The sequence below is a fragment of the Vigna radiata genome, chromosome 5, assembly GCF_000741045.1.
Source record: "Vigna radiata var. radiata cultivar VC1973A chromosome 5, Vradiata_ver6, whole genome shotgun sequence".
NCBI lineage: Eukaryota > Viridiplantae > Streptophyta > Magnoliopsida > Fabales > Fabaceae > Vigna > Vigna radiata.
In genome coordinates, this window is record NC_028355.1 from 18,753,797 (window position 1) to 18,777,983 (window position 24,187).

At 32.5% G+C, this 24,187-nt stretch overlaps 3 protein-coding genes across 4 annotated transcripts; 1 reads left to right on the plus strand and 2 right to left on the minus strand.

Annotated features, from left to right (window-relative positions):
• Positions 1-2,643: 2,643 nt before the first annotated feature.
• Positions 2,644-6,360, minus strand: LOC106759680. The gene is made up of 5 exons (XM_014642971.2): positions 5,922-6,360; positions 3,859-3,921; positions 3,626-3,688; positions 3,442-3,510; positions 2,644-3,340 (listed from the first exon to the last, which is right to left on the minus strand). Exons 1-5 carry the CDS (start codon positions 6,222-6,224, stop codon positions 3,107-3,109), a joined length of 732 nt encoding a protein of 243 aa, XP_014498457.1. The 5' UTR covers positions 6,225-6,360; the 3' UTR covers positions 2,644-3,106.
• A 5,378-nt stretch (positions 6,361-11,738) lies between these two features.
• LOC106762002 (cellulose synthase A catalytic subunit 8 [UDP-forming]) lies at positions 11,739-17,152 on the plus strand. The gene is made up of 13 exons (XM_014645670.2): positions 11,739-11,985; positions 12,121-12,197; positions 12,273-12,324; positions 12,408-12,555; positions 12,665-12,937; positions 13,202-13,547; positions 13,699-13,836; positions 14,397-14,522; positions 14,604-14,816; positions 15,059-15,293; positions 15,389-15,588; positions 15,716-16,069; positions 16,281-17,152. Exons 1-13 carry the CDS (start codon positions 11,808-11,810, stop codon positions 16,866-16,868), a joined length of 2,928 nt encoding a protein of 975 aa, XP_014501156.1. The 5' UTR covers positions 11,739-11,807; the 3' UTR covers positions 16,869-17,152.
• A 1,486-nt stretch (positions 17,153-18,638) lies between these two features.
• On the minus strand, positions 18,639-21,686 carry LOC106759692. Of its 2 annotated transcripts, XM_014642994.2 has the most exons (3): positions 21,081-21,686; positions 20,216-20,932; positions 18,639-19,034 (listed from the first exon to the last, which is right to left on the minus strand). In XM_014642994.2, the coding sequence occupies exons 2-3, from the start codon at positions 20,863-20,865 to the stop codon at positions 18,815-18,817; spliced, it is 870 nt and encodes a 289-aa protein (XP_014498480.1). In that variant the 5' UTR covers positions 20,866-20,932; positions 21,081-21,686; the 3' UTR covers positions 18,639-18,814. The 2 variants fall into 2 exon arrangements, with proteins under 2 accessions (XP_014498480.1, XP_014498479.1); XM_014642993.2 differs by having other exon boundaries at positions 20,216-21,686.
• Between the last annotated feature and the right edge of the window lie 2,501 nt (positions 21,687-24,187).

The window sequence follows — 24,187 nt, forward strand, 5'->3', positions numbered from 1 at the left end:
TGGAAATTTGGTTCTGAAAATATTTTAAATTAAGAAATCTAAAAGTCACTTTTATGAAGGGTATAAAGGCCGTTTTAAAAATTAGAGGGGTGAACAAAGCAATACTGGAAGTGCATAAATAAATTGTTAGGTCAATGAATCATTAATGCTTACTTCCTGTACTAAATTTTTTTATTCTTGCACCTTAATAAATTTATAATCTCCAATCTAGCCTTTGATTAAATAATATTAAAAATATAACAGAAGTTTTCAGTGTTTTGAAAGTCATTTTGAAATATAGATGTATTTCCATATACGAAAGTGACTTCTACAATTTTCGTTTTGGAAATTTGTTTATATTCCAAATTGAGATTTTCAGAGTATAAAAATTTGTATAGAACAAGTGTTCGAAAAAGTAACTCTGGCCTGAAAATACCTTCTCAAAATTTCTTTTTTATATTTTGAATGGTATTTCGAAATATATTTCTAATATCTAGAAATATTTTTTGAAACATCCAATTTAGAAAAATATTAAAAATAAGGATGCAGGGAGTTTTGTTATTTTTTAATGAAGGATAATTTGGAGAATATCACTTTAATGGGAGTGCAGGAAAGAAAAAGATGGAGGTTGAGGAAGAATTATCCTTAAAGCTTACGACTGTAGCCCATTTTGGGAACAATTTTAGTCCATTATAAAGTGCGTTACTGTATTTTTTTTTTTTAATGTGAAGTTAATTGAAATCATATGAATATGAAGGAGTAAAAATTGCTATCTAATTCATATGGTTTAACACGCTCAATTATATTAATATCTAAAACATATTATGAATAATATTAATTTCCATTACTTTTATGATTTGGGCAATGTTGTTGGTCATTACAGTTAACCTCCAAGAGTTCCACTTTTAAAAAAATTAAAATGTTTTTTAAAATTAGTTAATTTAAGTACGAGTTAATAAAATAGTCAACTGGTAATAAACAAAAATTATTCTATTAAATAAAATACGGGAGTCATTATAAACAAAAAAAAAGTCAAATACCCCAGAAAAGTGTTAACCACGACAGTCCAATAATATCAGAGATCATAGAGTATTGTTTTTCATTTTTTAAGGATTAAATTAAATCAAAATAACCCAACTTGATTAAATTTTAAATTTGTTATAAATTTGGATATTTTTGATTGATTGAGTTTTACATAAAGCTTGTCTTGCACTTCAGAAATGGAAGCGTCTTAGGCAAACTCAGTTTCTTTAAATGGGAGAAAGAATAAGAGATAACACCAAAACTCACCAACAATTTTTTTTTTTTTTCTGAAAAGAAGTGTACCAAAATCCCTCTAAATTATTTGGAAATATTTAAAAAAGAAATGAATAGAAAGTAGGATATGGGAGTAAAGGAAGCAGCAAAGAAAAGAAGCAGCTTCGAAGATGAGCCAAAAGTGATTGTTTTTATTTGTAATATATAAAAGAAGAGGTTTAAATCCTTGTTTCCTGGAAGTTGCTTAGAGGTAAAGTACGTACTATTATGAATTTGGCGGTAGCTTTTGTTGCTGGGGACCCATAAAAACTATGTAATGAACTTTTGGATTGTATTTAAAGTATAAAATGATTTTAAATTGTATTATATATTTTTATTTTGAATTGTATATAAAATTTAACGTCATTTTAAATTGTATTTAGATTGAATTTTATTAAAAATATGTTATTTTTTTAATTAAAAAAATATAATTAAGTGAATCATTAAGATAATTTATTTATGATAAATTAGGTTGAATTTAAATTTTTAAATTCACTGATAAGTAACCTTGATTAATGGGCTAGACTGACTTGGTTAACCCGCTTTTCCTCGCTTCCAAAGCTTAACAAAATAAAAGAATAACTAACATCATTAGATTATAATATTATAATTTTAGGAAATGATTATGATGAACATCTTTAGTCAGTATAAACACTACTACTTTACCAAGAGCATCAAGCAAAAACAAACATTATTTTTGCACAGAATACTAATCAATTAGAAAACTTGTCTTCTATCAGAAAAATTAAATTCCATTTTATACAGTCACAACCACCAAAGAAAACCTTTAGCTTTCCAAATCTCGAAATAATTTACAAATAAACCCCAAATGCTTATTTTAAAATGCAAATATCTAAAATATTGTTTATAGGTTGCAGGGTTAAAATTGTTAATACCAGATTCTATATTATACGCCGTATGTATCGCATCCTAAACTTTTGGTGATATTTCTAAAAAAGATACATTGTGGGCCTCCAATTTCAATCATAATGAAAATAGTTATGCAATGATTGATCCCACAAAATTTGTAATTGAAATTAGACGTGCCCTCAGTTTCAATCACTTCAAATTTCGAATTTACAAAATAACGTCGAAAACGACTTGGTTTTATTGTTTTGGACATACTTTTTTCTTCACTTAAGCGTGGTTAAAAGTATGTAAAAGATCTAACCTCACAAACAACCATGGTTAGCAGTTCCCTGTACTGTATACAAAGAAAAAGTAAGGGACCACTAGTAAAAGTGTGCTGAAATTTACGAGGTTAGATCTTTAATAAAGTAAAAGAGTTTGGGCGTGTCGTTTATCAAATAGAATAATAATACACGGCGCCACCATGGCAGTGATGAATAATCCTACAGAAAAACCACATCAAGTGAACCCATCCATTATCTGTCCCTTCAATTTCCAGGAGAGGCATGAATGGCACATGATTTTTTATAAAAGAAATGAAGGAGCAACCAATAGAACTGATGAATAAAAATATAGAATTGTAGATTAATTTTAGATACCTTCTAAAGGGGGAATCCAAGTTATTTAACCTACAAAAGAATGGTACATCTTACAAGATTGAAGAATTCCGAAAGCTTTATAAGAAATTTCGGAATGGGCGGAACCTGCAACCTTAGCATATCTCTACTCTACACCCTAATTGCCTACAAGTACCAAAGAAAATTTTCCCATAGAAACGTCTCTGCCGCATCATGTTCTCCACTGATTTTCTATTGGATGGCCTGTACATTTTTTCAGCTTTCTTTCCCCAAACACAAACAGCGCAACTGTTTCAAGACTTCTGCGCTCTCAACTATCAAAGCAAAAAAAGGTCTCCACTCATTCAACATAGAGCGTCAGTGCAAGAAACATCATCCGATGGCGTCATATTTAGATCCGGTATCAAGAAAAACCTTTCCCCGGTTGATTCTGATGCTTGTGAACGAGTATCGTCTTGAGTGGTACGTATTAGGGCCACCGTAGACACTATTCTCTGATGGGGTTGACCAGCAACCGTACACTGTGGTTCAACAGACGTTGAACTCGGATTCTTCTGAGATTTTGATCCGATATCGAGCTAAAAATTCAAAAAAGAAAATTGAGGTTAAACTTTAATCCAATGTGAGGTCGATCGATTCACTATAAACATTAAAAAGTAGAGAGGGCATTTGAACACACCTTCATCCTCTTCAAACTCTCATTTTTAGCTCTCTCAGCCTCAAAATTTGCATTTATCGTTGCAATTTCCTGCAAAGCAAGAGTGATGTCAATATTCAAGAATCATTTAGTCCCAAGTTATATGTGTGCCAAACTAAAATAAATTTATAGTTCTGGAAAATATGTGCGAAGTCCAGGGAGATACCTTTTTCAAAGATATCCTTTCCTTTAGCAGGGAGCTTTCCTCTTCCTTTAGTTCAGCAAAGGTCTGAAAAACGAGTAAAAAACAGCTATAAGCATATTCGTACAACGTATATGAAGAGCGAGAGAACGGCCATGCCAACGGCTTCTTGACCCAGAAATCATTTACTACGAATATACGCTCTTTGAAAGAGAATGAAGGCAGCAATTAGTAAGATAATAAAGTGCAATTTTTACCTTTTTTCTTCTGCACCTCTTGGTTGAAGCTGAGTTGCCAGTGTATCCACTTGTGGCAGTGGCCTGAAAATTGGCGAAATGACGAAGGATTAGAAAAATAGTGACATGAGTAACATTCGATAAAATCATAGTCGAAAATAAGGGGGAAAAGGGAGCTCTGGGGTTAAAGGAAAACAGAAACACTCATCTGTAGCAAAGCCATATGGATAAGCAACAGAAGAATGTAAACATAAAAATAAAAGATACAAGTATCTCAGCATAAGAGCCAGAGAAAAGGGTAGAATAAGATGACCGAGAAGACATTGACGTTGGATCAAGCTGAAGTGAAGACGTATTATTAGCTTAGAAAGGTCGCTTGAGAGGGAGCTAGATCTTTAGTATTTATGATAAGAAATATTAGTAATTTATATGTAATTATTTAAATCAAGAAGTCGCTCGGCTCCATCAATCATCGCTGCCATCTGTTCGTGCAATGGGCCCACCGATATAGCCCATTCATGATTCTTGGTGATCAAAGCCCAACTTGGTGCCATGATTTATTTAATTTATTATAATCGCACAAAAACTGATGAATTGAAATTAAGATGTGATTTTGTATTTGCAAAGGGTAAGGGTAGAAAAAGAAATATAGGGATGAAGAGCATGGTGCACGCTCTGGAGTGGAGTGGGCCAAGGGGGGCGGAAATGCTGCGTGTCTTCCCATTTCCCACCCAACCGAATCCTAATGTATAGGATTTTAATTTCCCATTTAAGACACCAACTTTAACTACCATCACCCCCGTGATGCTGAAACCCCATCCACCTCATAATGGCACTGTGTCGCGGTGTTCTCCTTCTCTATCAAATCTCATTTCAACACACGAGAACCGCTTCACATCCACACCAACAACTCTCTCCCTCTCTATCTATCCCACATTCCTAATAATATACCTAAAGGATAACTAATTACCATTATTTTAATTATTATATAAATAAATACAAGCGGTGCTTCTAATAAAGACACGGGTGAATGTGAATTTTCCACTTCAGCTCAGTGGCCACCGGCAGAAGCAGAAGCAGAAGCGATGCAGCTAACTCAGGAGCTTACAGAAGTCATGACACTAACTTCAACGAATCGCAGGCCCATGACATAGCCAAGCAATCCTTCCACAGTCCACATTCGGTTCGCTCTTTTCTGAACAGTACCCATCCCCATCTAAATCATGGGGTCCACAACCCCGAATTTACATTGACCAAAATACCCACGCTTTCCACTGCTATTTTTTAACGACTTTTGTCCATGTAATAATAAATATTTAAAAAGGATATGTGTTCTCGTCTCGGTTACGCCCACCCGAGTGGCCAAATTATTGATTTTGTTTTTTCACCTCGTCAAAAGTAAAAAAGGGTACCGGCGGAATATTAGTTGCACCTGGAAGGGCGTTTTCGTCAATCAATGGAGAACATAGAATGACAGGAGGTACCCAAAACAAAAACAGGCTAGAACAAAACGCCGAGTCTTTGTTCCAGTGCCCCCACGAACATCCCCAGACATTTCCGTCACCACAATATCAACATGAACACCGAAGGAACCCCAAAAATAATTAAAACCAAAATAAGAACGGAAAAATCATCCTCCGTAACGACAAGTGACGACCACAAGTGCGCGGAGGATATTAATTATAATTCGATTTAAAAACTAAAAAGAAAAATAAAAACAGAAAAATTGACAGATTTGCCGTCATCGTCTGATGTCAGCGGAAAATCGAAAACGATGCGCGATTGGAAAAGAAAAAAAAAAGGAAAACAGTTAAAACTAAAAAACACCACTGGCCTTTGGCCTGTGAATAAGGAGGTTAAGGGCAAATTTGTCAGACGCGAAGGAAACGTCATGCAGAAGAAAAGAATGTTTCGTGAGGCACGCCAAGCCATCTGAACCGCCGATAACTACCACGGAGGCGGAGGAAGTTACGCGCACGCGCAGTCGTAACGGTGTTTGGGTGAAACAACGGAACTCCGAGCACACAAGAGAGATCAGAAGAAACGGAGAGAGAGGGGGAGGAATAGAGAGAAAGAAAGATAACCTTGGATCTGGCGGCATGGTGTTGGCGGCCGGAGTCTTCGTAACCGTCGGCGGTGGCGGATGGGGAGGCACCGCTGCTCCAAGAGAGCGGCGTGGTGGGACTGCATCTGGTAGAAACGGCGGCGTCGCAGCGAGAGACGGCAGCGGTGAGCCTTGATCTTGAGCGGGGCTGTTTGACCCCCCAAGAGAGAGGGGGGCGGTGGTGGTGAGATTTGGTGGAAACGGTTTGCTTGAGTCGTAGGAGAACTTGGACGACGACGGTTTCGTCCGTCATGGCCGCCCTGACCCAGTCGTCGTTCAGCATCTTGGGGTTTGGGTGATAAAAGTCATGAAATGGAGACAGTGTGGTGTGAGTGTGGCGTGTGTGCTTATAAGAGAGAGAAAGAGAAGGAAAGGGGTGGCGGAGGTATTGGAAGAAAAGATGAAGAGTGAAGGGAGGATAGGTTTATATATAATTTATAATAAAAGAGAATAATAATAATAAAAAAAAAAGAATAATAATAAACTAGAGAGGGGGTGAGGATATTGTGTGGCGGTGAAGAAGGAGGAAGGTTATTCTTGGTTGGTCGTTTGTTCTTAGTTAAAAAGAAAGGGTTGGGTCGTGTATGAGGGTGTGGCCACTGTGCCCTCTCACTCTTTTCTGCTCTTTTCTTCCTCCTGACCCCACCTACTCACATCTGGCATGCCGTTCCCATTATTCCCTTATTACTACTACACATCATTCAAATCCTTCTTTTTTTTCTTTTTAACAATATCTTTTTCTTATTTTTTTTTTCTATTTTCCTTTTCAGAACCAAACAGGAAAATATTTAATAATTACCTATATATTTTAAATGTGAAGTTAACAAATAGATGGTATCATTGAATGCACTATTGTAGTCTGAAGAAAACAAGTCATCCTATTCAGTAGGAACAATCACAAAGCTTTCTTTTTTATCTTACTATACTCGCTTCACTATATACACTACATGACATCATTAAACTAAGTTTAGTGTCAAGGTTTTAAGGTTGATCATGAAATTTCTCATGTAACTTTATTTTTCATTTTTTTAATAAGATTTTAGGTTATTATAGGAATTTATTACGAGGAAATCAATGAAATATATACCATTTAATTGTCATTTTTCGTGGAAAAGTCAGATTGACAGAAGCAAAAACAGAGGAAAAAAGTCACGATAAAATCAAGACGCCCTTAGACTAAAAAAATAGTCAAGGGTAATAGGAATCATGAGTTGAAACATATATACACCTAATTAATATAATATACGTATCATTAAATGTATTATAATATGACATGTATTTTTCTTTTTTCAATGTTCAATTATACTATGCACCCAGTAAAGTAAGAAATTAAATAATTCAAAAAGTATTTTATAAATTGAATAATGACTGTTTAAGAAAAGTGTTTGAGTTAAATTATTTTAAGCTTTTAAAAATTTAACTTTTATGATGTTTTTCTTTAAAATAAGTTATTTTAATTTGTTATTTTTTTCTATTTATAAGTATTTGGTCCAGCTGTTAAGTAAAACTGAAAATAAACTAACCAAGCTACCCTAAACAAAGCTATTTGCAATTCGTGATGTCTCATCCTTAAAGATATTATTTTCATATGCTAAAGAGATTTATTTAAACTGAAATGAAAATGGAAATAAGTAGCAAAAGTGAAAGAATAAAAATAAAGTCAGCAAAATGCCGTTTTTTTAACCTGTAACCAAAATTTTAAACAACCCTGTCAAGGGTAAATGTACGAAAAGAAAACCGTGAATTTAACAAAAACAAAAAAAAAAAAAAAACATGTAAAATGTGGGAGTAATAATTAGTTTCCGTTTGATAACAATCTTTTTTTTTTACTTTTCACAAAAAAAAGACGTGGAAATATACAATAATTATCTATCTTTGTATAAAAGTTTTCCATCTTGATATAAATATTTATTTTTTATTTTTCATTTTTCATTTTTCATTTTTAAATATTTTTTTAATTAAAATAATTACTTTATGAATTTTATACTTTAATTACCTTTTTTTTAAATTCATATTTTTTATATAACCATATTTAAATTAAAATCACCATACATGTTATAATTATAAACAAATAATTACTTTATATTTATAATAATAATATTTTTATTAGTGTTTTTTTATTATAATTGTTTGTCTGAACCGACCATATTTTAAAAATGTGAGTCTGATAAATTTCTTTATTTTTCATACCTAAAACAGTTTTTTTTTCTCCTTTGTGGATAGATGACAATTTATTTCAAAATATATTTCCAATTCAAATTAGTAAAATACTTCGTATAACAATTAATACAATAAAATGTGAACCTAAGTCATATATCTTAATAAATCTTAAACAACATACTACTTACTTATATGATAATTATAGATTTGTGGATTTTCATCTAAAAAGAATCAGTAATCCATTTATTTTTAATCAAAATATATTAAATGGATAAGTAAAGATCGATTTGTGCTCGAACTAATAACTTGTAACTAGAATAGAAGAGATCGATTTGTGATTAAATTATCGAACTAATAACTTGTGACTAGAATAAAAGAGATCGACTTGTGATTAAATTGGTAATAGATGACCTGAGTCGACTAATATTGGATCATAAGTTGTGTACAATACAATAATAAAACCATTTATGCATTTATTCTCATCCTACCATTTTAGAAAGAATAAATTATAAACTTTACGAATAAAAGTTTAAAAATTAAAATTTTTATCCGTTTTAAATTATAAAGAATAAATTTTAAAATAAAAACTTTAATGTACATTTATACTTATACCATAAAATTGGAAACAATATCCATTCAACATTGGATAAATAATAAAATATTATTCCGAAATAAAGAGGTAAGGAAAGAGGCAGTGGATTAATGAGAAGTTGTGAAAAGATTACATATAAATTTATATTTAGAAAGTTAAAAAATATGGTTAATATAAGAAAGCAGAAGAAAAGAGAGAGACAGTGGTGAATGATTGGAATGGAAGAGTGCATGACAAGCCTTCCTTTCGGCGACTTCACGCCTCATTGTCACCGTTGGGATTTGCACTACCCCTATCTCAAATTTATAATTATAATATTATTTTATTTTAAACAACTCTCACTCATAATTATTATTATCACTGTAGTATTAATGTAATTCTTATTTTAAACTCCTGTTTTTGCAAATCATGCTTTTTCCCTCTGAACAAACCTAACATTCCAAACCACATCTCCGCCACCAAGTTCCTTTCGGACAAGAGCTCTCATCATACTGTTTTCTTCAATTTAAGATTCCATTTTAATTAAAATATTTTTAAATTGCAGTTTTTCAAGTCCAGGTTTACCACTAAGAAGACGACACCCCCCTCGTTGACCCAATAAGGCCCAAATGAAGCCCAAGATATTACAGACAATTCAAGACTTTTTCTTGGATGATGCAAGAAGAAATTACAAGGTTCTATAAGAATTTGCTATGATATTTCTCCCTTGTTTTTAGGAGTCAGGTCCAACATTTTTGTAATGTAACAGTTGATTGGGTCTTGGATATGGTTTGCCTTCTAACCCAACTGGTTGCTCATTCATATGTACACGTGTCATGCCATAATGTGTACAATATGTCTATGAATTAATTAATACAACAAACACCGTTTATATATTATTAGTTCATTGGAAATTTAATTCTTTTAATTTTCAATACAGAAATTGCAGTATATAACTATGTTTTTTTCTTTTTCATTTTTTGTATCCAAATCAATCCTATCAGTTAATTCTCCAGTATTAAAACAAAGGGACTCCTAAATAGAGAATCACCATTTATTTTTCAATTTATACAAGAAAATATATAATTAGTATGTTACAAAGTTAACTCTAAAATAAAAGTTTATAACAAATAGTTAATGATGACAAATTTGTGCTGTATAGAGTACTCTCGAAAAGTTATGAATTTTAATTCATTAATATTGACTAATAATGTCGGCTGAGTCAATGTAAATTTATTCTTAATTGTTAATTAATTTTTAAGTAAAGAGTTTTGGATTGACAACATGACATTAATGTATATTTTTCTAAATTTATTTAATTTAGTATCATTAAATTGATATTAAATAAAATTTATTTTTAATATTAATTTAATTTACATGAGTGAAGTTTAAGTTAATGAAAATAAGTTAAGAAGATGAAAAATTCTCATAAAACACTTTTATCTATTTTTATCTTCAACAAAAATAAAACAAACAAAAAAGTATACTAAACAAATAAACTTTAAAATCCAAAGAGTTATGTAGAGAAAGTAAAGTGAGATCAAAATTTCTTGATTGTGGATAAAGAATAAGAATGTGAATGAAAGATCTGATTGTTGATGAAAGAATATAAGGAGATTTATTTAAAAAAGTGAATGAGATGAAGGAATTATAAATAAGAAGATTTGTCATTAAGAATAATTTACAATTTTTTTTTCGTTATGATGGAGAAACACAAAAATATGTAAATTAGTGTTAACTTAAGAGATACTAACTTAAATAAATATCAAAAAGATATATTATGGTAGTGTTGGCGACACCAATTTAAATAAATGATAAAAAAATAATAAAATTAGTCTTAATCTAATTATGATCTTAATTTAAATAAATATAAATATTAAAAATAAACAATATTTATATTTTTAATATTTATTTTAATTAGGATTAATATATTAACATGACAGCAACAAAAGACATTTTTTTATTTATTAAAACATTTAAAATAGTTAGTATTGACTTAGAATTGTTTAAACAAACTCTATTAGTATTTAATATTAAGTAAACTCTATTAAGATAGGCTAAACGGACACTAATTGGAGATTAACACCTTTTATTTATTACAAAGTTTACCTCAACTCATAATTGACTAAACCAACTCTATTCCTGTAGTGAACATCAACTTAACATGTATTCTACTTATAACAAAATTAAATTTAATAATAATTTTAAGTTTTTAATTTTCTTTAAAAAATAATTAACCTTCTTTTAGTGCTAGAGTCGGTTAAGTACAGAAAAAAAAAATGTCATATTTTTATCAATGTTATGTTTTGAGAACTAAATGTTTTTTCCTATTGTAAGTCTTGGAAAAATATATTTAAAACGAAAATTATTCTTGTTCGTGAAGATTATAGTTTCCCCCATAAATTGGACACGTGAATACTTGTATACTACTTACCGATATATATAAGTCGAAGTAGAAGAGTATCTGATTATAGCTTTCTTATCCAAATTAATGTATATGACAAAAATAGTGTTGAAAGGAATTCTTACCAAGAAATTGAAAACATCCCCTACCTTAATCCCTACATCTAAGCAGCTATATTATCCACACTAATTTCATCGCAACTAATTTGCTTTAACACAATTAATCTGTAAAATGAAGAGAAATATTAAATAAAAAATTTCTTACACAAAATATCCATCGATAAGATTACGAATAATGTCACATAAATGTTTATAATAAGGTGTAATTTGATTTATTTTATGATATTTCATAGCAGAGCTATTTTAATATATAAACTTATAATAATTCTTTGGTTGCTGGTCAGTGGTCGTGAGCTTGTAGTTTAAGAGTTGTTAGTTAAAGACGTACCCAGCACAACCGAAGCCTTCCTTATACTTCCCGCAATAAATTCAAATGTTTAATTTCTTGGTATGAAAAAAACACCAGACGTTGCTTCTCATCTCTCACTGTCTGTCTCTGAATGTGCCTTTGTGTGTGAGCTACACAACGAATGACACCAACCTCCTAACCTCTGAAAATGATTCCACCACATTACCATCAGAGACCATCCTCAATGACTTTATGCTCTTTCATATAAAATTCCATCAGAGCATACACTGAAAACCAAAGGGTCATTCGGAGAACCACCAAAGATGATGGAATCCGGTGCTCACTTCTGCAACTCTTGTGGTGAACAAGTTGGACATGATGCTAATGGGGAGCTGTTTGTGGCTTGTCATGAATGCTATTTCCCAATTTGCAAGGCTTGTTTTGAATATGAAGTCAATGAGGGACGTAAGGTCTGCTTGAGATGTGCCACTCCCTATGCTCGTAAGTGCTAACTCTCCAATGTCTGTTCCTTCTTTCACTTCCTAACTCAGTTTTACATAAAAAGTTGTACGCGTACTGGTTCTTTATTTTTGGCTGAAATAGCCTAAGGTTTTACTCCTTTTGTATATTTCATAGATAGAGCAAAAGATAATGATGACACCAAGGCTTATGGAAATCAATCCACTATGGCTGCCCAGATCGATGTTTCTCAGGTAATTAATTAACCTTATATATTTAGTGTCAAGTTGTTCATGTTTGCACTTACAATCTCTACTTGCATTATGTAGGATGTTGGGCTCCATGCTAGGCATGTCAGTACTGTGTCCACAGTGGATAGTGGTAAAGAGAGACTTGGCCTACACCTTCTAGTATAGTTTCTTTGGTACTTCCTTTTGATAATCATGATCTGTTTTTTCTTGTAGAACTTAACGATGAATCTGGGAATCCAATCTGGAAAAATAGAGTGGAAAGCTGGAAGGAAAAGGATAAAAAGAACAAGAAGAAAAAGTCTGCACCTAAGGCTGAAAATGAGGCACCAATTCCACAAGAACAGCAGATGGAAGAAATACAGTGAGTTCAATAATGCGTTGTGTAACGTATTTTCTGCAGGGAACAATACAAGATATGTATGTATGTATATATAATGATTTGCATGGCTTCATGCTGATATATTTTGCAGGTCCTCAGAGGCTGCAGCTGCTGAGCCACTTTCAGCGATTATTCCAATCCCAAAAACGAGAATAACACCATACCGAATTGTGATAGTCGTGCGACTTATAATCTTGGGTCTTTTCTTCCATTATCGAGTTACAAATCCTGTTGACAGTGCTTTTGGTCTGTGGTTGACATCCATCATCTGTGAGATCTGGTTTGCATTTTCCTGGGTATTAGATCAGTTCCCTAAATGGTGTCCCGTCAACAGGGACACTTTTATTGACAGGCTTTCTGCAAGGTAAATACACAAAGTTGTGCAACATTTGGAAACTTTGTTCCTTGTACTTCAAGATTTGAAATGAAAAATCATATTGAAATGGATTGAAGAATGTTCGAGTATTTCTTTCTTTCTTTGTCAGTTTAGATTTGTGAAAGGTGATCTATACAAATGAAATGAATGGATAATATACAATAAAATAACATCTAAGTTTAATTTGAGAGTGATATTCAGTTAGTTTATATTTTGGATGCTTGAATTTTCACTTCTGTTCTTTCATGCCAGATATGAAAGGCCTGGTGAACCCTCTCAGCTTGCTGCTGTGGATTTCTTTGTCAGTACAGTCGATCCTCTAAAAGAACCTCCATTGATCACTGCTAACACAGTGCTTTCAATTCTTGCTGTGGACTACCCTGTGGATAAAGTATCCTGTTATGTGTCTGATGATGGTGCTGCAATGCTGACATTTGAGTCCCTTGTGGAAACAGCTGACTTTGCAAGAAAATGGATTCCATTTTGCAAAAAGTTTTCAATTGAACCACGTGCACCTGAGTTCTACTTCTCTCAGAAGATTGACTACCTTAAGGACAAAGTACAACCTTCTTTTGTAAAGGAACGTAGAGCAATGAAGGTAAGCATTTAAAGCTCCATATATTTACTATGACCTCAAAGTCAGGACAACCTTGATAAAACAACTATAAAACATCTGACTTGCTATAATCACCACCCATTTTTTGTTCATAGAGAAACCTCTTCATGATTATCTTTGCCTTTTCTTCCAGAGAGACTATGAAGAGTTTAAAGTGAGAATTAATGCTTTGGTAGCAAAGGCTCAGAAAACACCAGATGAAGGATGGACTATGCAAGATGGAACCTCATGGCCAGGAAATAATTCACGCGATCACCCTGGCATGATTCAGGTACATTAATTCATTTTTTTGTGTGATCAAATCTCATTTCTGACATAGTCAGATGCCTGATTTCTGCAAATTGGCTACCAAATTATTTGGAAGGAGCAAACTTGGAAGTCTAAAACTCCAGTTTAATGGAATGCTATGCAAAGCTAATTATCTACTTTGTGTAAATTAACACATATTCAGCTTTCAATATGCTTTCTTGAATGTGATTAGTTTTTTAAAATTATTATGGCATCACCAAGTTAAGCCTTATGTATTTTTCTTCAATATCCACAATATTTGTTCTCACTTTTTCTTTTGATGAAAATGAGTGCTCCATTTGAACGTTCATAAGCATTTGGTTGTTCTATTCTTGTAATCATCACTCTATTTTGCATTCTGAGCAAATAATAAGAAGAACGTTTTGAGTGATTGTATGGAAAGTGAGAACCTTCTCTGTTTTTGAAATATTGACTAGTTCTATTGATCAATTATTGGAACAAGTGCATGCCATACTTCTATATGCATCTTCATTGCAAAAAAGAAAACTGAAATCAGAGCAATTTTCTGTTTGTCATTTGCAGGTTTTCCTTGGACACAGTGGTGCCCATGACATAGAAGGAAATGAACTTCCCAGATTGGTGTATGTTTCCAGAGAGAAAAGGCCAGGTTACCAACACCACAAAAAGGCTGGTGCTGAAAATGCACTGGTATGGTAGATACTTGAATTAATATTCTATACAAGGTCATTAAAATTTTATAATGGCTGATGCTTATTTGCATTTATACAGGTGAGGGTGTCTGCAGTTCTCACAAATGCTCCCTTTATTCTCAATCTTGATTGTGATCATTATGTGAACAATAGCCAGGCTGTTCGGGAAGCAATGTGTTTTCTGATGGATCCAGTAGTTGGTAGAGATTTGTGCTATGTGCAGTTTCCCCAGAGATTTGATGGTATTGATCGTAGTGATCGATATGCCAATCGCAACACAGTTTTCTTTGATGTAAGTTCAAAACTTCATTCATATTGTAGGCTCAGAATGGTTGAAAATTGAGCATCAAACAAGTATTAACAGCTTTGATGTGTTTTCTTTTTGGAATTTATCTGTTTCTATGTCCAGAAATTGTTTCGTTGTTAAACAATATTGTAATGGTGTTGAATAAAGTGCATCCGGTTATATAACTTGTATGAAGTAAAAATCATGGACACACATTTACAGTAGTTTCCGACATTGATCTCTTTCAGGTTAACATGAAAGGTCTTGATGGCATTCAAGGACCTATGTATGTGGGAACTGGATGTGTTTTCAATAGACAAGCACTTTATGGTTACAGCCCACCTTCCATGCCCAAATTATCAAAATCATCATCCTGTTGTTGCTGCCCCTCAAAGAAGCAAACCAAAGATGTCTCGGAGCTTTATAGAGATGCAAAGAGGGAAGAACTCGATGCGGCCATTTTTAATCTTAGGGAGATTGACAGTAAGCACAGTTAACTTTGTGAGTAAGTTTTACTTAAGAACATATAGCAGAGTCTTGAATAAGGAAAATGCTTCTTGCTTCTTTTTCTCCTCCAGATTATGATGAATACGAGAGGTCAATGCTGATTTCACAAATGAGCTTTGAGAAAACATTTGGTTTGTCCACTGTTTTCATTGAATCTACACTAATGGAGAGTGGAGGCCTGCCAGAATCTGCTGATCCATCAATGCTGATCAAAGAGGCCATTCATGTTATTAGCTGTGGATATGAAGAGAAGACTGCATGGGGAAAAGAGGTTACTCTCAAATGCCAATGCTCTTCACCAGTGATTGTTTTTGTTACCACTTAAAATATCATTCTAGCTGCAACTACTACATTTCCCTTTTTTACTTATTTGATCACATGTTTTTTTGGTTATTCAGATTGGATGGATCTATGGTTCAGTGACTGAGGATATCTTAACGGGTTTCAAGATGCAATGCCGTGGATGGAGATCAGTTTACTGCATGCCCTTAAGGCCTGCATTCAAAGGATCAGCACCAATCAATCTTTCTGATCGGTTGCACCAAGTTCTTCGATGGGCCCTTGGATCAGTTGAAATCTTCTTCAGTAGACATTGTCCCCTCTGGTATGGTTTTGCAGGAGGTCGCCTCAAATGGCTGCAGAGACTTGCTTACATAAACACCATTGTATACCCATTCACATCCCTTCCTCTCGTTGCTTATTGCACTTTGCCTGCAATTTGCCTTCTCACAGGAAAATTCATCATACCAACGGTAATTCCTTGACTGTATTTAAAAGTGCTACAAATTACTAATGCATGATAGTATCTATAGAACTCTAGAATATATATTTGTTGTTACTCATTAATCAGTCGTTGAATCCTTAAGATGAAATGTCATTATTATGCGTAATGTGTAATTACACAAGCAATGAAAAGAGTCTTGACAACAGACCAATAATGTAAAACTTGCTAATTTGATGCAGCTTTCGAACCTTGCAAGTGCCCTCTTTCTTGGACTTTTCCTGTCCATTATAATCACTAGTGTGCTTGAGCTGCGGTGGAGTGGCGTGACGATTGAAGCTTTGTGGCGTAATGAGCAGTTCTGGGTGATTGGAGGAGTTTCAGCCCATCTGTTTGCTGTGTTCCAAGGATTCCTGAAGATGTTGGCTGGTGTTGACACTAACTTCACTGTCACCGCCAAAGCTGCTGAAGACACTGAGTTTGGTGAACTATATATCATCAAGTGGACCACACTCTTAATTCCTCCAACCACCCTTATCGTTATTAACATAGTTGGTGTTGTGGCTGGCTTTTCTGATGCACTTAATGGAGGATATGAGTCTTGGGGACCACTTTTTGGAAAAGTTTTCTTTGCCTTTTGGGTTATTTTCCATCTCTATCCATTCCTCAAGGGTCTCATGGGTCGCCAAAATCGTACTCCAACCGTTGTTATTCTGTGGTCAGTGTTGTTGGCGTCTGTCTTCTCTCTGGTGTGGGTGAAGATTAACCCTTTTATCAGCAGAGCTGACAGTTCAAGCATCTCCCAGACCTGTATTTCAATAGATTGTTAAGTCACACACACTACCTACATAAAAGTTTTGACCATATCTCAAAATATGGATGATGATTGATGATCATTTGAGCCTCATTAGTTCTTTGCTGAAATGTGTAAGCATGTTAAAAGTAAGATTGTAAACATCCTTGTTACTTCTTTTCCATGCCTTGACGAATTTCTTGTGTAGAGAACAAGCATTGATTGATTGTTTTAATGTAAACTAGTCACTTTGCTTTCCACTTACATATTGGAATGATATGGACAAAATAAATATTAGAAAAATATGTTTTCGGGTTCTCATAAATATGATCAAAATTTAATTGTCATTCAAATTCCTTTTTTTAGTTCTCATTATAGATTTTGAAGTTTTTTTGAAAATAATTTCTTCTATTAGTTGTTGAAAATGTAAAATGTATATCATCACACACATATAAGAAATTATTATCATTATAATATCATAAATTAAACATATAATACAATACTTTTAATTTATGTTGTTATAATAATAATAATAATGATACACATATACATATAATGATACACATATAAAATACAGTTTTAATATCATATATATATAGTGCATAAGAGTTGACAGTGGTCAATAAGAAGAAAAATAAAATAAAAAATTGTACCATGTAACTAGACATAATGAAAGAAAAACTATTTTATCTTTTTATATAGTAGTATATTTAACTTTGAGGAATATACCAATGTGAAATGGCTCAAAAAAGAAATAGAAAATGAAATCTTAAACCGTGTAAAAATAAGAATATAAATAATCCAGGAAAAAAAAATCTATTTTAAGATTTTTAATTAAAGATTATGTCAATTTTTTTAATGTAGATTTGACTGATAATTTATTGTTAAATCTCTTGATGAACTTCTCTAGAAGATCCATTTTAGTATCAAAACTGAAAATTCATTTTAATAATAAACTCAAACCAATATAGTATGACAAACAAAATTTGTTCATAAGATCTCAAAATGTTCATCCTATTATGCTCAATATTCTTAATTATGGATTCTATTCAAAGGTCTCAGTCTCATTAGTTTTCACACCGAAAGCTAGTAAATCATCAGTGTCATATATCTTGGACCTAACACTCCACAATTTATATCTATGAATAACAATGTTACTCTTTCTCTACGACATCGCCTCCAACCTTTAATTACACGACAACCACCTCAAATTTTGACCAACTGTCATGTCGTAATTGCTGGAGTGGTCGAGCCTAACGAACTTTCCATCTGTAATTAGCCGACGAAGCCCTTGGATTATCCATCAAACCAGAGATGGACCCTCCAATTTTTGGACCTTTAGTTCTGTCTCTATTACAACTCATAACAATTTAGGAAGAGAAGTACAATTTGTTGTTCTCCTCTTCAATGCCTTCTCTTTTCTTCTTTTTTTAGTTTTTTTCTAATTCTAGTTAGCATTTATCATTATGTTATATTATATTAGAAATAAAACATTTCTATTTTTATAATTTTACTTTCCTGATCTTTATAAATAGCAGTGTCGTGTAAGGAAACGTTGATTACGAAGGGACATAAATCCACATTACCTTAATCCAAATTAAGTTTATATTTTAAATGCAAGAATTGGTTTATCTTACAAGAGTGAACTTGTAAATTCTATCATTTATTTCTTATAAAAATATTAAACATAGTAAAAAACAAGTTACAAACATTGCTTCCAAATATTTGTTTGTCAAGAGAAAATTTTGAATCAATTTAGGTAGCTAACCCAGGTTTCTAACTTTTACAGCAAAAATTTATGTACTTGTTTTGCAGCAAAAATCTTAATTTTTACAATATTATTGCCACCAAAAGTAAAATATACTTTCGCTGTGTGTGTATTTACCTCAGACAACACAAACAGACACTCCAAAGAATGTCAGAAACCAATCATTGGTAGGAAGGAAGAGTTGAAGGCAAAAATTATGTACTTCGATTCATGAGCTAGAACATATTTACACGAAAAAACCACGGCAGAACAAAAGCTATCACCAGGCATGCCATCAAGAAGTTACAAAATGGCTGTCCTCGCCAGCATCCAACAACTCGTGGGGATGAATTACCATCGTTGTCCATGAATCTTCTTTCATTCCACTCTTCTATAAACCCATTTCTGCTAACACCTGAAACATTTTTTGCAGGCTCTCCGCATATTTCACATAACCTGTGGTTTAAGAAGGTAGTTAATAGTAATAAAAGGTAGCACCTTTGCAGTCACTTGCTAGGACCACTTTTAAAATTGGTATTTATTATACAATAGAAGTATAACAGAGAGCAAAAGAACCCCAGGATCATGCAATGGAAAGTTTGGGGGAATCAGAATCATCCAATGGATAGAATGCAACTACTGTTACATTTCAGGTCAATGGGGACTGATCGATATATCCCTATAATATCTAATAAGAAATCATTTTGTGGGTGATAAGACTAACATTTCCTAATCTATGTCCCCTATGTCATCTGAACATGGAAACATTATCCAAAAGGATCTTCATCGAGACACTTATTCAAATATCAATGACCCAACAAGAATATGACAACCAAATTCAATAATTTACTACTTGCCAAACCGCGACTTCATCACTTGATGCATCTTATGGATGTCACGTAACCTCAATTCACAAACAATAGAAGAAAATTGCTAATAATGCTCATGCCTAATCCACAATCTTATACCCTAAAGGAGGAAACTCCACTGCGTGTTTGGATGCACTTCTCCAATTTACTCATCATAGAATCCTGATCAATATGCAAGGAATGGTTGTGTGGGTGAAGTAGTTATGATAGTGATTGGCCAACTACAGATATATCAATCGAAGCAAATAGCAGCACGCTATGCTACCAAGTTCACTAATTGTAATGGTGGTAAGCAAATTCAATGCCAATAGCTCAAACAGAGGAATCTTATGAAGGCAAAATCAAGCATAAGCCCAGTCATGGATCTGGAAAGGGTTTGAAGGAATACTGATTATGATATTGAAAAGTCCTACTTTTAAAATCCTGTTCTAATGTAAGAACACGTTCCCAAGGATGCCACTGACCTCTAAAGATCAAGACAAGTCAAGGAAAGACAAAGATAAAGCCTATCCAATATTATTGTTGAATTAAAAATGTTTCATATTATCAAAGCACTAGTAAACAGACACAAACACAGCAACAAAAGGGAAGAGGAATATGTGTTATCAGAAATTGTGCGAAACAGTATAAGTGACAAAAACTTATAATTTGGAATTCAAAATAAGCAGACAACATTTAAAAGCATCGATGCAAATCCTCAAAAAGCACACTAATTTTATTGTTGATCTGTAAAAACTAGAACCAAACTAATTTGACAAGAACAGATACCTGTTCCCCTTGAGCTTGAACCACGCCTCAGCACAGTGAACGTGCGCGATGCCTAGTTCATCTTTACATGCACAACCAAGTTGAATCAAATCTACTCTTGTAGCACTATTAGCAGTGCCAACAATTGTTACATCCGGTGATTGACCAGAAGTCAGATGGCAAATCCTACAAATTGTTTCACCTTCAGAATTGTCATATAACTTTTTGTGGCTGCTGCACTTTATATCAATCACACATGAACTTTTATCAGTTTCAGACACCTCTTTTGCTGCTTTCATGGACCCCAAGCTCAACCCCGGTTCCTCAACTTTTACTTCCAATTTCCTATTATCTTCATTCCTGTACTCAGTCCGAATAGACTCAATCACAATCACACTTTCAATCACTTCTTGATTAACCAAATGGTTTGAATTACAACTAGTTCCCTGATCAACTCCAGGTAACTTATCACTGAAACTTTCTCGACCATGCTTGTCTTGGCCCTTAACTTCCTCCTTTAGCTCCTTATCAGATCCTGAATTCGCATCGACCCGTCTCGAAGTTCCAGCTTCTTCACTTATACTATCGCTAGCAATTGCAACCCGTTCAACCAAATGACTTAAACTCTTGTCATGAACCGGATCCAATACCTCACCTCTATCTTGATCCATTGACAAGCCGTTCACTCTCAAGATACTCTTACAATGTCACAGTACAAACCCCACCTAAAAAAACTTTCTTTTTTTTTTTTAAATAAAGAGGATGAAAATGTGATCAAATGAAAGGAGTAACATACCTATCCTCCAACAACCCACTTCTTTGTTGGGGACACAATCTCTCAATATATTCTTAAAAAAAAATCACACTTTTAGAAGAAAATGTTAACCTGGGATGTCGCCTATGGGATGGACGACCTCACTGTCCAAGGAAACAAGCCCCCAAATAGACGCAAAGAGATGGGCTTTACTTCAAAATATTAAATTCCACAAACAGTTCATATCGTCTGACATGTTTCAATCCAACTCACGCCAGGAAAAACCTGCGTGATTAATGGGGGAAAATAGGAGAAAAATTAGGAAAACAAAGAAACTATAAAAAAAAAAAAAAAACAACAGGACTGGGAGATTGAGTGCAATGGAATCCTTAGATTATTTAGGGTAGAGATTCAAGAAAAGGAAGGAAAAAAAAAAGATGACTTTGTCTTTATTGGGAAATTTAAGAGAAACCCTGGTACTGTTGTACCAAGATAGATACGGATGACTGTACATTAGAAAAAAAATAGCATTTATTCACTTATTATTTAGTAAATTAATCGAATTGCAGAAATTTTGTGATTGAAGATAATCTGGGAAAAAGAGTTTGCAATGAGCAAGTGGGTGCACAGTGTGAGTGGTGTGGGTGGGTGAGCTTTGTCTACTTTATATGATAGATAGTGGCTTAAGCAGAAGCTCCTACTACATGGCTGTGTGAGAATATTTTTTATGGAACTTAAAAAATGGTAACAAACTACAAAAACATATTTGGACTCTTCCAGGTTTTACATAATAATGGCGACTACTACTGACCACTGGTCTGTTAGCCACACCGCAAATATTATCCATTTACTTTAATTTGTTGTGTTCCCTGTATCATGTTAATTTGTTGTTCTTTTTTGTTTGTCGTTAATTATTAGTCTTTATATGCGTCTAGTGTGTACTTATTGTTATATTTTAACAATGTGTACTGAATTATAATAGATAAAAATACTTAAATTTTAAGTTTTAAAGTAAAAAATATTTAAATAATTTTCACTCTTAAAACTAATAAAGTCTGACAGAAATTATAAAAGATGATTAAAGTAATTAAAAAAAAAAAAGGAAGAGAAAATCGTGATGTGTATTGGTAAGATATAGACGTTTCCAGCTATTGATAACGAAACACTTGGGAAAGTAATGGAAGGATACAGCCGTGTGACTGTGTTTCACGTTAATTCATTCAATCCCTTTGAACTACACTAATCATAAGCAATTAAAATTATATGACCATATAATGCGCAATGGAGATGTGTTTCTACGCAAACCATGGATAAGAATGTTCATAAACAAATTTATTTATATATCAAGTCAATGTTTTTAATCATCAAATTCTTACAAGTCAATGTTTTTAAGGATGTGTCTAAAAATATATTTGAGGGAAAGTAAAAAGATGTATTTAAGGATAAAGTTTTTGTATTTTTTTAAGGAATTTTGAGATAAATGTGAGTAAATTTGAATGAAATTTGTGAATGATTCAAATAATGTGATAAATAAAAAAATTTAATAAATTAAAATGTAAGATTATTTATTATTATAATCAAAATAATATTATTGTTTATTATTGTTTCAGTGTAAATTTTGTGGCACCGAGAGACTAACTTAGCAGACACGACTAGAGCGTGAATAGAGTGTGAGTGGAACGTATGTGGCTTTTAGTCCTGGTTCTTTATTTATAATTTCACATCAAGCTGATATTAACTCAATAAAATATAAACAGAATAAAATATAAACAATCTTATCTGAAAATCTGGTTTGTTGATTATGATCTGCTTCTCTATATATTCAATTAGATATTTTTTATATCTTCAATCAAATATTTCTGACTCATGTTATTTTCTGTTGGACTATTAGTCTAACCATACAAACGCTGCTCATTTACAATCTAATATTGTTGAACTCGTTTTGACAAGTACTGAATCTAGCTAAACCGATCTATATGATATTGTAACCGCTTAGTTATAATATCATATTATACAATTACTATTATAGTTTAATATTATCATTGCTATAATATGTTATAAGACAGAAAATTTTATTATGATTTCATTCGTAAATATGTTTCAAATAAAAAAAAGTTAATAGAAACAACGGGATAGCGTTTAAGAGAGATAATTTTTCTTTATGATTAGATGCATAATGCATGAGAAATCAAATATAGAAAAACAATTATTTATTGTCGCGAACCAAAATGACTCACTTCCTTTACTCTTTTTTTTTTTGTCGGAGAATGGCTGGGCCGAGACTTATGTGACCCTAGACTTTGAAAATGCTAAATGTATGGGCCCCATAATTAGAGAATCTTTCCTCGGTGAAAGAGATGTGATTTTTGGATACAAAAACTTTATTAAACAAAATCTAAAAAGTAAATCAATTTTTAAAATGATAATAAATAATTTTTATGTCAAGAAGAAAATAATAGCCTATTTTTTTAATTTTATTAATATAAAATATTTTATAAAATTATTTTTTACTTACACTAGGAAATATATACAAATCTCTATATCTTTTTTATATTTAACTATTAAAAAGACAATTATTTCCTTTTTTTTCTCCTTGAATTTATTCTTTTTTTTTGTTTGGATAAAATTTAAATTGTGAAAATAGGAAAGAAAAAAATTTTGGAGTTAACTTATTTAGATGTTAGCATAAAAAATTACAAGAGACAAGATAAAAATGTGTTATGTAATTTTTTAGTTTACAGGATAAAAAGAAAAAAAAAAGACTTCGCATTAGTCTGTCTCAATTATCAATTTAATTCATGAATGTTTTCAAGTCTTACTAAATCACTTATATTAAAAAAAAATCAAGTATTTTACTTTTCTTTCTAAGTAATTATCACAAATATTATTTGTACAATAGTATATTTGTAGACTTTATACTCACTCTTAAAGATATAAAGGTTACTACAAATCACAACATCTAAGGTAAACATATATAAAATATGAGTTATGATATTTTTTTTTTAAATTAAAAAACTATTTTTTAATTAAAAACACCGAAGAAGGATACAACAATTTACACAAAGCTTGGGCAATTTGTAAAGAGATTGATGATTAATTGTTGGTTTTCATGTTAGTAAGTGTTTTATTTATGAGTTTTCAAAAATATAATATAATAGTTGAAAGAGATATTGATGTCGTATTCTGTTGTTATTATTATTATTAATTAATTATATTATTAATCAATATATTTCTCTCAC